Source organism: Molothrus ater, chromosome Z (assembly GCF_012460135.2).
Source record: "Molothrus ater isolate BHLD 08-10-18 breed brown headed cowbird chromosome Z, BPBGC_Mater_1.1, whole genome shotgun sequence".
In the NCBI taxonomy this organism is placed as follows: Eukaryota; Metazoa; Chordata; class Aves; order Passeriformes; family Icteridae; genus Molothrus; species Molothrus ater.
The window spans coordinates 11,460,443-11,475,262 of record NC_050511.2 but is presented as its reverse complement, the minus strand read 5'-3'; the positions used below and the strand labels follow the sequence as shown (position 1 = coordinate 11,475,262).

The following is a 14,820-nucleotide window of genomic DNA, read 5'->3' as shown; positions in this document are numbered from 1 at the left end:
AACAGCTGCTGAGTTTTATCACAAAACTTTTCTAGAAGTCTGAAAATCTTTTACTCTCTTGGCTAAACTGAGATGCTAAAATTAAATCTAAGGCTCCCTGGGGCTCACAACAGGCTAAGTATTTGCAAGGCTAAGCTTCTGTTCACTCTGTATGGGCAGAAATAACCAGAGAGAGAGAGAACTGAGCACAGTGCAAAAGAAACTTCTGTCAAAGAAAAAAAGTCAACTGTGTTATGTTCAATAACTCTGCAATTGCAGCTTTCTAATTTGGAGTATATGAATTTCAGGCTACCCTACACCCACAGGGCCTGAACTTCTCTCTTGCTATGTAGAATATCTTAACAAAAGACACAAAAGTCTAGGGTACAGGCCTTTCCTAATGAAGTTATGACACATTGCAGACAAAAGGTGAAGACTACATAAACTACTATCTGCACAAGGAAATAGTTGTCAGAAAATGTATAAACAGCCTTGTTAAATGTATAAATGTATATATGTATATATGTTAAATGTATAAACAGCCACAATTTCTTCCAGCACACTGCCTGCTTTTTCTCTCTTGGAAATAAATTTTGTGTTTTCACCTGGTGGGATAGGTTCTTGCCAGGCCTATGTGCAAAACTTACCTCAATAGGAATCTGCTCTTTTTTAGGACTTCAGCTGTCAAGTAGGCATAATTTATTTTACTTGATAAACTAGCTTTAACTGTTCGATTCCAATGCAGAACATGAAGAAAAAATAATTTTTACTTCCCATTTAGAATATTTATTTCTACATGTAACAACTACACATGTTTAAATAAATGGAATTGCCATTCAAATGCCTTTCCTCTCATTTATCACTATCAGCTTTTTATACTGACATCACATTTTAAAAGAGGAATTATATCCAAATTAAATATGTTGGGTTATTCATTTCTGTATTATCCATATATTTGCATTTCAATTATTTCAAGCACTGCTAAAAAAAGCCTGCATTTTAAATACCTTTTTTTTTAGGAGGTGATTTGGAAGATGCATTTTTGGCACCTTTGGTATCTTTCCCAGCCTCTTTGCCTGGTTGTTTCTGTGCAGCTTTTGAAGATTTCTGTTTTAGCTGACGTTCATTTTCTTCCTCCATTTCTCTAAACTCTATTTCAGCTGTTACCTTGACACCACAGTCACACATAGTACAGAACATAGTATCAGCTCTGTGCAACTACCGTTTTAAATAACCAAAGCTTGCTGAAAATACTTGATGAGAAGCAGACACATTAAAAAAGCAAAGGAGATATTTTAACTAATTGACTAAATTTTGATTATTTATCAAAAATAAAAGTCTGCAACAGAAAAGGAAGACAGAGCCATACTGAGTTTAATTCTTGCAGCCACTGATTGTGCTTGAGGAAAACATTAGAAAAGCAAGAATCAACAGTACACAAAGCAAGCCTAGAGCTACGTGATAAGGGGGCATAAATTAATTTATTTTAAATGATCAAAGAGAAAATAAAAATCTAACCTAGAAACCAACCATTTGAAAATCTTACCTAATTTACTTTAAGCTATATAGAAAAAAGAATGCAACCATAGGGTCTGAACATGTGAAAGGTTTGAGCAAACACTGCATCACAGGATTAAACTTAATCCATCTTCTCACACTTCTATTGAGGGATAAGAGAAGAGTTTATCATGGAAGAAGATACATAGAGGCAACATTTGAAATATTTCTCAGTAATGGAATGAAAGGCTCCATTATAAATATGGAGGTGCTGAAAACACACACTCCAACATTTTCCTCATAGAACTATAAACATATTCAATGGAAATATCAGTGACGTATGAAACTGAGATAAACAGTGCAAAGATGATGTGTTTAGACTGCCTCTGAATGGGGGGACTTTGTACAATCCAGAAATCTTTAAGTAAATAAAACATTCCATACCATATCTGATACTGCTGTTACTGCTGCTTGCCATGCATCAATGACAAGATTTTTATCATCCCTGTAAGTGGTCACTCCATTTTCAGAACTATTATCCTTAAGACTCTTCTTCTTAGTTCCACTCTTTTCTGACTCTGTATTACCTGGTGAAGGTGGTTTCAAAGAAACTAGAGGAATCCTCAAAAATAAAATATAAGGAATAATTTAGATATTGCTTTATAAAAAGTGTCAATATCTACATTGGAGAATACGCTGAAAGAATGGAAATGGTATTTTCAAAATTTGCAATAGCAAAAAAAAGTAATGACCAAAAGTAATGAGCTGTGTATACGGCCAGAAAAATATCCAGTTTAAGTGTAAGACCTAAAAAATAATAACAGATGGATAAAATTACATCAAATGACTGTGTGATCTGCTGATGAATTCCACATTCAGACACATTATTTAGATAATTTCTTAATTCACTCTAATTAAGTTAAAAAATTGGGTGTTATTACTGATGGTATTTTCTATATTGTGAAAGTATCAGGTGGAATCCGTCATCTTTTAATATGGCATTCAGTTTGGTACATCTTTATAGGTTGCTTTGATTTACATCTGTTATTAAATAACAGTTAATTTGATTTACATTTACATAAAATTGATAACATTTAATTTTATTTATTGGCACAAATTTTAAATCAACTAATGTTCCACAACAATGCTTTACATATGTGAGGATTGTGTTGTAAACTATCAGCAATAAAAAGGAAAGAAGGAAACATTTCTATAATAGTAGATTTCCTCCTGAGGCAGCTTTTAAAATGTTTTGCAATTCAGCAATGCATTGGTGAATATGATACAGGTAAATAAGTAAAAAATGAGGGATAAATGTAACCTCTAAAATTATTTGAGATTCATCATTTGACTATAATCCGTGGTTAAAAATTTCTTATTTCTCCATCCTTTGAAACGTACATATATCTAATTCCATATACTCCAAAAATCTATCAGTGCATTCTATTTGTTCATTTTATGTGCTCTATTTGTTCCATTTTATGCTGAATTTCTACCTTCTTGATTCATCTTGATCTTCCTTCTGCTCTCCATTAATAATATCTAACAATGGGATTCTAGTAAAATCTTGAGTGTCTTCTGTTGGGATTTTTCCTTCCATTGCCCTATAATAGTCATGAAGAAGTCTCTTTGTATCTTGGAAACGATCCAGTTCAACCTGAAGAAGAAAGGACAAAGAGATTGCAATTCAACATATCACAGAACAAATATTTGTTATCACATGTTAATAGAAGCAATTCTAAATTTTAAGAGTTTCAGGGAGAGCAGTCATTTTTGGTTTAAAATTTATAATATACTGCATGCATATTTCTACTTACATCTATAATGTATTCACACTGTCATTTCTAGGCAGCAATAAGAATCTTAATTTTTAAAATAGGAAAAGCTATTTACAATAAAAAATGTTCAACGCATTCAATTTAATTACAATATATTATGATGAATATATATATATTTCCCAGCAGCAAGTACATTAGTGCTGACAAATTACATGGATCTTCTTGTTCAGAAGAACTAAAGTCTTAAAAGCATAAAATAAAAAGTCTTACGTGATGGAGAAAATTTTCAAAGTCAATTTTTCTGTACCTAAGTAATCAACAGACTTTGAACACCTAAGTGTCGTGATCTTTTTGTGTGAATCATCTCAGAAGAAATCAAGTAAGATTCACGAAACATTTAACACCTGTCATGTTTTGATTTATTGATTCAGTATGGTGTTAGTTCCTAACTGACAAAACAGTACTAAATATTCATGGGAAAATGTACAAAACCACATTCACAAAACAAAGGATAAAACCTTTGTGGTGTAAACCAGCACTTATCCATAAGTTAAGGAGGAAATATCTTCTAGTATAACCGTGTGCATAGAAAGGAATGAAATCTGATAAACAGCATTTATACAAATCTATGTGTTTACACAGTTACAGAGCCACCTGGGGAATATATGTAACCTCTAACAGAAAACCCCACAAATGGAGAGCTCAATGACAAAGAAGCCTATTTTTGGCTGCTTCTAAAAAGAGTAGTTATTACATTAAATTATATTTTTATTTTATATATATATTTAGTCCTGTAGTTTTAGGATTAATAATTCATTTATTCGGGGGAATATGTACCAAGTAAAGCAAGAAGTAATGTTTTCTATTAATTTGTTTTTATGAAAACAAAAGCTTACATATGGTTGATATGTGTTAATAATTTTAAACAGTTACTGTGCATGTCCACAAAAGATTTATATTGAATCTCCACTGAACTCCATCATACATGCCCATGAAATTCTGTTAGAACTAGGATTGCAAAGATATAACTAGGAGAATAATAGAATATTTATGCTCTGTAGTATAACTTTGTCTCCTTTATGCATATAGTTCAAGACGGATTTTTTAAAATATTCATTACTATAAATATCCTAGTTACAGAACCAATGAGGTTCAGATAGTCAGCAGTTATTTGCTATTTTGACCTCTCTTTTGTCAGTGGCCCAAAGTCTTTATTTAGGGCATTATGTAGACTCTTTGAAAAACAAATTAACAATTTCCTTACTATAGCCCTGACTATTTCACAAACTTTTCTTGAATTACCACAACACTCACATGAGATAAGAGAGTGTATCCCTTTTTTATTAAACATATAAAAATAGCAGAGAGAATTAAAGGGCTGAAACCCCATGCTAAACTGCTTAGGCCTGGCTTTTTCAGCTAAATTATCATCACAAGGCAGGTGTTTAAAACACTGTTTTCATTGTCTTTAAATTTGCCAAAACATTCACAGAATGGTCACTTCAGTTTGTACAAAAGCCTGTCTAGCCAGTCTAGTCAAGAATACTCCAATCCAGTTCTAAACTAATTTTATGCACCTAGAACAGCAGTAACAGGGAAATCTTACTTTACTGCAGGACTGAATTGACTCTTGAAAACTTTGAAGTTACATATCTCAAAGCTCAGTCATATTTGAAAAACAGCAGCAAATGACATCTCAATCTCAAAACATAACTTGATTCTTTAGGGATTCTTTTTGTTAGTCAGCAGATAAAATTTCAAGCCACATCAGAGAAATAAACTTGAGATATGGGAAATACTATAACATCAAGCTGTGAATGATGTAATTCATAAATTAAAAGGAAATGTCAATATGATCACAGAAGGATAAAGAACTGTAACATTTATGTCACAAAATTCAAGATGATTCATTGGAATTCAAAAAATGCAAAAAGTAGCAGTATATAAGAGAGATTGAAAGTTTTGGGGGTTGAACAACAATAGTATTTTTTTAGTCTTTCCTGTATTCCAAAGTTAAATGTATGGAATATCATCTCTTTTTTGTCTCTTAACTTTGTCTATAAATTCAGAAAACACATGAATATTTGCTTAAGTAATTTTTAATCTTTCACATATTTGGAGCCAACCATATGAAATTTCTCTCAGGCTTACTGTAGCAGTCCATACCTGCATAAGTGTAAAGAAATGGTTCATTGCAATCCCCCTATGATCTGGTAACCACCCTTCATTCATTATACCAGTACGTTCTAGCTCTGCTTCTTCCCTTCTGATGTCACAGATATCCCAGAGAAGATCTCTTAGGTCCTAAAACAGAAAATCAAGTATGGTGATTAATCATGAAAGAAAAACTTTTTTTTTTTTTCCTGGGTATAGGGCAACATTCTATCTGGGGCTTTTTCTTTATTATTATAAATATCAACACCTGGTCAGGTCACATGCCTACAGAGGGCTGACAGAAAATTTCTTTACAAGTGTCAAGTGTGCCAGAGAGAAGAACACAAAGGTATGAGTTCAGTGTGCAGGCACCCTTGTTTTCCTCAGGCAGAGATAATATTCCTAAGCTAGACAAATATGACACTATGAATAGCTAAGCTGCCAACTGCACCAACAACTTTGCACTTGAATGGTTTGCTAATTGATATGCTAAGAATAGTACTCTCAGGGGATGGGCAATATGAAAAATACTGAGAAAATTGTGTCAGGTTTCAAGTGATTTTCAAACTTGAGTCTCTTCCACACCAGTTTTCTCTAATGTTTATTTAATTAAGGGCTCTTCAGCTAGTGACTATGTCAAATAGCACTATGGGGCTCACTGACAGCACTGAGGGCCGACTAAGCATAAAACATTATGCAACTATTTTGTTCCCTATTGTCATCTCTGCATGGATTTAGTGTGACAGCCCATTATGTGTAAGAGGTTATGGGAGAAGAGTGCTGTTAAATACAGTGCCAAGGTAGGACAAGATGAGATGTCTCCAGCTCCCGGCATTTCTACACTACCTGACCTGGGGCAGAAGAAAAGGAGAGGAGCTTAGGCTTCTGGTGAAGCGATTCCATATTCACCAGGTCTTGGTTGCAACCTATTATATCAGATTCTGTATCTCTCCCCCTGTCTGAAGACTTCAAATAAATCCACTTGTCCTCTGTTGGACAAAAGCCACAAGGAAGTCCCTGGGTTACCTAACATATCAATGATGGCTAGAAGGTAGTCAAGATGCAGGCAATCAGATATTCATGGCTGTTCACACTGTAGAATATGCATACAAGAATATGCTGCTGGGTGAAAAATATTTAAGTGTATGTTATGTCTATCGGCAGTGCTGAGTTGCCCTTGGCTGGGTGCCAGCTGTCCACCAAACTGCTCTATCACTCTTCCTCACAGGAAAGGGGGAGAAAATATGATGGAAAAATTCATGCATCAAGGTAATGATGAGGAGATCACTCACCTATCACCATCATATGCAAAACAGACTTGATTTGGGGCAATTAATTTAATTTTATGCCAATTAATAACAAAGCAGAATAATGGGAAATAAACCGAAAAACACCTTTCCTCCATCCATTCTTCTTCCCAGGCTTAATTTCACTCCTGACTTTTCTCCTTCTTAAATGGCACAGGGAAAATGGGGAATGAATAATTAGGGTGAGTTCATGATACATTTTTATCTGCCACTCCTTTCCCTCACACTCTTTCCCTGCTCCAGGGTGAGCTTCCTCCCATGGAGTACAGTCCTCCATCGAGTTTTCTGATGCAGGCCTTCCCACAGGCTTCAGTTCTTCAACAACCACTCCAGTGTGGATCCTTTCTGTGTGTGCAGCCCTTTAGACTGTACTGCTCCTGTGTGAGTATTCCATCAGCAACAGCTCCTGCCAGGAACCTGCTCTGGCTGGGCTCTCCCCAGGCTGCTGCTTCTTCACAGCATGCCCACCTGATACAGCCGGGGTGGACTGCATGGACTGCAGGGTGGAGATCTGCTTCCCTGAGGTCCTCGATGGGCTTCTGTGGAACAACCTGCATCACCACAGCCTTCTCCACAGGCCACAGGGGAATCTCTGCCCTGGTGCCTGGAGCACCTCCTCTTCCTTCTTCTTCACCGTTCTTTGTGACCATAGAGCTGTTTCTCACATTTCCTCACTCTTGTCTCACAGCTGCCATGCTTTCTTACAGAAGCCACCTCTGCAGCCCCTTTACCACAAAAAAACTTTCATATAAATGCAATACCACACTAAAAACCACACTAATGTTTTGTACAACTGCCAGTATGTTTCCTACACATGTAACATGAAGGATTTTCCTCTTTGTCCTCATATTATTTAAGTCATAGTTTTGATTTACTGTAAGCAGTGGAGAAAACTGCAGAGGAGTACTGTGAGTTATATTCCTCTGTCAGAAGCTAAAAGCATGTTTTATGAGTATCTTCTTTTTCTCTCTCTTTCCACAATGAAGCAGCTTCTCTCTCCTTTTCTTGTAGTGAAGTGGTGAAAAAACAAAGAAAGGATGCATTTGCTCAGTCCTCTCCTATTTGGAACAAGAGAAGTAGTGATAGCAAGCAACTGATCATACTCAATGATAGCAATCTAATGAGAGAATTTGGAGAAATTTCTGGAAGACAGATAGAGATGTGCTGCTGAAGTGTATTCTATCCATGGTAATTCTGTGTTTGGATATTTAGGATGTGAGCTGGTTTTGGCTGGGGAGGAGTTAATTTTCTTCAGAGCAGTGACTACGGGTTATGATTTGGACTCATGCTGGAAGCAGTGCTGATAGCACAGGGATGATTTTGTTACTGCTCAGCAGCACTTGCACAGCACCAAGGTCTTTTCTGCTCCTCACCCCAACCCACCAGCAAGGGGGGTGTGGGTAACAGGGAGCTGGGAAGGGACACAGATAGGAGAGCTGTCCCCAAATGACCAAAGGGACATTCCATACCATATGGCACCATGCTCAATATATAAAGCAGAGGGAGAAGAAGGAAGCAGAGGGCACACTGGGGGTGGTTGTGTTTGACTTCCCAAGTCACCACTATGTGTGATTGGACCTGGCTTTCCTGGGAATGGCCAAACACCAGCCTGCCCACGGGGAGGGGAGGATGAATTCCTCGTTTGCTTTGCTTCTGTGCACAGCTTTTGCTTTGCCTGTTGAATTGTCTTGGCTTTCTCACTTTTACAATTCTCTCCACCATCCCACTGGTGGTGGGTTAATGGCTTTGTGAGGCTTGAGTGCAGGCTGGGGTTAAACCACAGCATCAGGCCAAAGTCTTGGCTGGCCTCTGGGCTTTGGGCCTTTAAGGAATTATACAGACATCACAAAATGGGGCGGGTTTTTACATTTCCTGGTTGATATCAGAGAAATTTATTTTTCAGATATTACAGCTGGTATTTTCCAGTGTTTTAGGAAGGGTCAATCTGAGATGATAGTGTTGAGGAGTCTGTGAGTTTGAGGAAAAACATTATGAAGATTGTCAGTGTTTTAATTTCCTCTTTCCTTCTAACAGCAAGGAAGGATGGCTGATGGAATTAATACATTCAGGGAGATACAATGAGCATGGCTTTAACAGCATAGAGGAAGATCATCTTCACAATCACCCACAGGTTTGGGATTCACAATGGGTGAATGGGTTATTTAAAAAAAAATTCTGAAAATCATATATTCACTCCTAAGTGCTTAGGCTTATCACAGTATCTGAGTTCCACTGCATCATACACAAATATAACCTCCTTTTCACATACCTTGAGCTGGATAATGCCAAACATGGATTTCTGTTATGAACAAAAGGCCAAACATTTTAATTTTATCTTTTTAAAATATAGGACAGAGTGATTCCAGTCTTTTTATAATGCCATTCAGTAGAATTTAGGAATATGGATGATGATTTTTCAGTCTTTTACTCCATTCTCTTGGAATATTTCGATGGAAAAGGAGGTCCAATGCTTTTTCCATCTCAGATGAATTAATCCACTATTCCTCAAATGTTCTCTTCAACTAAAAATGTTGTCAGTATTCCTTTTCTCCTTTTTGGGGAGTGTTTCTGATTGTGCTCAACTAAAAATCATGTCTGTTCTGGAATGGAATCTGATGAATTCAAAGATAGCTCTACTTTTGGATGATACTAAATCTGGCTCTGAATTTGTTAGGACATTTAGTTATCGATTTTTGTGAAAAAGAACTCTCAGGACATGACCTAAAAAAGATCTATCTGAATCAAAACATCCCAAGAAATTCTATGTACTTTGTATGAATCAGTTTTAGAAAGCAGAGACTATCATATATAATTTACAGAAAAAATAAAACACTGCCAAGATTTTTTGGATTGTGATAGAAATATTCAACTTGTAAAATCTCTAAAAACCACAAAATGTTAAAAAAAAGAGAGCAGAGAAATATTTATTTTACCACAACGCCACAGCAACATGTAAGAAAATTACAGGCAAAGAATAGAGGAATAATTTTAAAGGACAGATTATGCACAAGAGGAAAAGACATAGTTTAAGAAGAACTGTAAAGAGGAAGAAAGAAGTTAATAATATGATTCATCAAGCTGATGTTATATCAAGCTTGTATACAAGGAAATAATAGTCTTGGGTATATTGTAATTTCTGTCATTTACTTACAGTAACCCTTTGGTGTAGTTCAGCTTTTGTTTCCTCGTCATCTTGCAGCTCATCAGCAATTGAATTAAAATCTGCTTGCCATTGAGATACAAACTCCTGCTTAAGATGTGGACGTTTCAAATAATCTTGAAATTTTTTTCTGTAAATTACGGTAAAAATAACTTTTGGGTTACAGAATGGCCCATGAAAAATACAAAATGCTAATATTAACGTAATAAGATACTATTCCTACTTACCTAATATCTGCTGTGTAATGAATTATAGTGTACTGTTCATCCCTTAGACATCTAAGTACAGTTTTGATCGTATTCATATAAGTATTTTCTACCACTTCCCAGTAGGGTACTAAAAAATCAATTATCTCCTGTGAATTGTTAAAAACATCAAAATTAATGGATTCATTTATTGGTAGTTAATCTATCTGTAGCATTAGCAAATACACAAAAACATTATTTCATGAAATCATATTACTGATTTTTTTTCACTATGTATTTCTTTTGGTTTACAGCTGATTACAGACATTGTACCAACATATATATTTATTCTGTGACTTCTTTGGGAAAAAGTGGTAGGTCTCTAAAGGAACGTGAAATTCCAGCAGAATATTCCAGTATTTGGTTTGGATATGCTCATAAAATAAGTGATGATACTGAATGATCACTGAGTAAGAAAATTTGGTCATTCATAACTGTTTGAGCTCCTAAAAATCTAAGCTAACTGCCTAGTGTTGCAAAAGTGATGTTTGACTGACTGACTGTTATGAAATGTAAATAAAGGCCATGGCCAGAGGAAACCCAGCATATGTGAGCTGATTGCAGTTAACAGGAAAAACTGGTAAACATTAGGAAAACAATTACAGAACAAATTTCAAATCATCATTTTCCACCCTTGAAAAATCTGAATCTCAAAAACTGCATGCAGTCCCAGACACTCCTCTCAAAAAATTTACAGAAGAACTAGAACAAATTATAACTGGATTGGAGAAAAAAGCAACATTCAGCAAAATGAACGATTAAGAGATACTTGTCATATCTTAAATGCCCTTAGAGGTTGATTATAGAATTATTATTCATTGCATCTCTCAATATGTGAATTAGTGTCACCGTGGATTAGGGTCATCAAATGATCCAAGCAAAGATCATGGTTTCAAGTGAAGAAACAGAAATATTTTTTCAGAGTTAACATAATTATACAAGCTATGTCACAGAGAAGAAAAAGTAAATGGCTTCAAAAAAGCTACTAAACCAACTAAAAAACAATCATGGAAGAAAAGTCCATTGAGAGCTACTAAGCACAAGATACAGAAATACAGCCATTTCAGAAAACCCCTAAATTTCAGATCACTAGAATCTGAGCAGGTGTCTTTGGGGAGAAAATATTAGGGAAAAAATATACTAGGAGAAAGATTAGCGCACACTCTCCTCATTCTTACTCTTTGTATGAGAACCACAGCTTACTCTTGTGAGAGAAAGAAAAGTGATCTAGTAAGCTTGTGTTAGTATTTCATAATAGTAAAAAGCATTACTGTTTTGGCAGCTGTGTTCTTCATGATAATTACAAAGAATTAAAAAACAAAATTAAATTTGAAAGTACAATTTCTTTTTTTATGTATTTTAGTAGCAACGGTTCTTCGTATATCTATCACAAAGTAATAGCATACTTTTTATTGAAAAATAGTGAAAAAAACAACATGCAATGATGCAAAATATGTTTAGGTAGGACATACATAAAACACTAATAAAAATATATACTTTGACATTTAAGATTTTCAGTTGGAAGTTAGTGTACCTGGGGAAGTGGTTCATCTACATAAATCCATTCATCTGATCCTGGTTCAATCATTGGTGGTGCCTCAGATGAGGGAGAAGGCTGATCTGTGACTGGTAAAACCTTTTCTTCTTCATCTGTGACTGGTAAAACCTCTTCTTCATCTGTAACTGGTAAAACCTCTTCTTCTTCTGGTGGTGGTGGTGGTATTTCTTCAGCAGACCCTTGATATGAATGAGCAAATTAATACTTCAAATGTTTTTTAAGTATCAATAAACAAAATTAGACATTTTTGCTACTCTCACAGGTTCAAAATAATGGAACAGATTCACTGTTTCATTACTTAGGTGTTGTTCATCAAAAATATACTCATGAAATCAGGAATTCTCAATGAAGATTGAATCAGTTAACACCTAAACAAATTCAACATCCATAAATCCAAGGGCCCTAACAGGACCCATCCCCAAAGGCAGAGGGAGCTGGCAGACATAATAGCTAGCTGGGAGACATGAGCTCCCAGCTCATTATCATCTTTGAGAGGCCATGGAGATCAGGAGAGGGGCCTGAGGACTGGAAGAAAGCAAATGTCACCCTGGTCTTCACATCAGGCAAGAAGGAGGACACAGGGAACTATCAGTCAGTCAGCTTCATTTAAATCCCTGGAAAGGAGATCAAGCACATCATTCTGGAGATCATCTCTATCCACATGGAAAACAAGAAGCTGATCAGGAGTAGTCAGCATGGATTCACTAAAGGGAAAACACACTTGACTAACCTGATACTCTATTCTGGTTATATGAACCTAATAGTGAAGGACAGCTTGAAAGCTATGAACGTAGATATGGAATTAAACTTTATTAGTTTAATACCCCAGGTATTATTTTTAATTACCCCTGGTAATTAAATCATTATTAATTATTTTAAAATTCTATTAATTTTAAATTATAGATTTAAATTAATTATTTTTATTACTCTAGGTATTTTTCCTTAGGGAGAAATAGACCTTAAATACTTCTATATAACAGCTGGATTCTAAATAGAAAATCTTCACTTCATTTGCAACAATAGGAATTTTGCTGTTGAATCTAGCAGGGCCATTAATTATATAACAAGCATATAAAAAAAACCTATGAACTAGAAACTGTGCACAGGAATAATGGCATAAACTTTTACTATTACAAGTGCTTTTCAAGTTTGGTTTTCTTTTTTTTGGTGGTAGAAGACATATGAAGATTTTCTCATTATAGTTATGAAAAAACCTCTGGTTATTTAGAGATCACTATGCTGATTTACATGATGCATTTGTCCCCTTGGATGATTCATCTGTTTCTCTTTTCTTTTCTTTTTTTTTAATAATTTTAAATTATTCCTTCTTTCTGGATAATAAGGAAGAAAAATGAAACTAAGATGTACCAAAATTAAATGTCAAAACCACTTATTCATATTTTTATGCTGCTACTGATATATGATATGAGGTACTGACTGTATGCTCATAATAGCAAGTTAGCCATTCTTATACAATTATGCTATCCCATAGATGACGATGATGGCTGTAATTTTTAAACCAGGAAGAAAGGACTGAATTTAATGCCTTAAATTTTATGTGAAATTGGTCCATATACTCTGAAAAGGTGAAAACACAACAGAAAAGTTCAGGCTTCTGGTGCAGTTATCACTAACTGGCAAATTGTCAGATTTTTTCAGGGGCAGCAAAAATGTAGGTTTGACATTTAATTGTATATAGTAACTATTAGTGTTAATTATAAAAGACAAAGTCTTTGTTACTGAATTCTAGAAAGTAAGACTATGAAAACTTACTTCTATTCTGATTTTTCACAATTTCTTCTATTATAATTTCCTTCACTGTTTCACACACAAGACTTTCTTCTGTCTCTGCATTTACTTTCACTAGATTGTTTTGTTGGACTGAAAACCATTTCTCTAATTTTGGCCATGTCTTTAGGAAGCCTGAAATCCTACAAAAATCATATCAATGTATGAAATTAAAACCTAACTAATGGAAAATAAAACATTTTTTAAACTGATAACTAAAAGAAAAAGCAGATCATCTAATTTAACACTAAAACAACTCCACCCACAATAACCCCATCATTTTAAATATAAGAAAGTTTTCAAAATTCTATTGACAACTAATAATATATTTCTTACTCTTTCATGTCACAAGCTATATTTACTTTCTAATATCACAATTAAACTAATAGTAATGCATAATATAATAGTCTGAAACAGTTAGCAGTATCAAATATTGAGAAGAAAGAATTGTTCTTTATTTTCCTCTTTGTGAAAAGTTAAACATCTAGTGATTCAATTTAAATTAGAAAACTAAGTGGTTTTTGTAAATGTAGAAGTGGAAAATAACATTTTACAAAATCTCTAACTCAAATCAAGTGTATTTCACCTAAGGGCAGTCACATGTGTGACAGACCTCAGATGTAAAGGCACACATAGATACAGACACACACACATATATATATACAGAATGTATACACAGTTCATGCAATATATACCTGAAAACTAAATTCCCCTTGGAACAATACCCTGGAAAATCAAAACACAAGAACTTATTTTCCAGGAGGATTTATATTGTGCAGAAAATGAAAATACCCTTTAGGCTCCACATTATAGAAAGGTGTAAGTAAATTCTTAATATTAAGCACTGCAAGTATTGTCCTGGATCACACATGAGATTCAGATCAGTTACATGCCTGAACATCTGGCTGAAGTAATATTTTTGTTCTTCATATAACTTACCTATGTAGCACCTGCTCCCTGGCCAAGTCAATATTTTCTTCTAGGATTTCGGCATCTGAATTTTGATTGCTGCTCTGTTCAGACTGAGATGCCTTTCTTTCATCTACTATGTGGAAAACCAATATATAAGCATATATTCAAAAAGGCAATTATTCAGACAGTTATTCACCCAAACTAAGATAATCATTTTAAGAACAAATTCAGTGTTCCTTGATCTTACATTTCTTAACTTAAAAGTTGGGTACCACCCAACACCAGCAGGGTGTCCTGCCTCTTCCTCTGTTTAAGTGCACAGCCAATTATCAGACTAACATTTCCTAATGGATGTTTTTAAGCCATAAAAATCTCCAGTTGAAGACGTGGAGCATTCCTGTGTGACTATTTCAGGCTTATCTACTCTACCAGTTAGAAGGTA

At 34.9% G+C, this 14,820-nt stretch overlaps 1 protein-coding gene across 1 annotated transcript in view; it reads right to left on the bottom strand.

Annotated features, from left to right (window-relative positions):
* The window catches only part of SPEF2 (sperm flagellar 2), a 74,543-nt gene that overhangs the window by 29,426 nt on the left and 30,297 nt on the right, over positions 1-14,820 (bottom strand). Inside the window, exons 16-24 of the mRNA XM_036403644.2 lie at positions 14,406-14,511; positions 13,452-13,609; positions 11,655-11,857; positions 10,103-10,230; positions 9,867-10,005; positions 5,421-5,558; positions 2,973-3,133; positions 1,921-2,098; positions 987-1,146 (exon numbers count right to left, since the gene is read on the bottom strand). Coding sequence (XP_036259537.1) covers positions 987-1,146; positions 1,921-2,098; positions 2,973-3,133; positions 5,421-5,558; positions 9,867-10,005; positions 10,103-10,230; positions 11,655-11,857; positions 13,452-13,609; positions 14,406-14,511 — 1,371 coding nt within the window. The remainder of the gene's footprint in view (positions 1-986; positions 1,147-1,920; positions 2,099-2,972; positions 3,134-5,420; positions 5,559-9,866; positions 10,006-10,102; positions 10,231-11,654; positions 11,858-13,451; positions 13,610-14,405; positions 14,512-14,820) is intronic.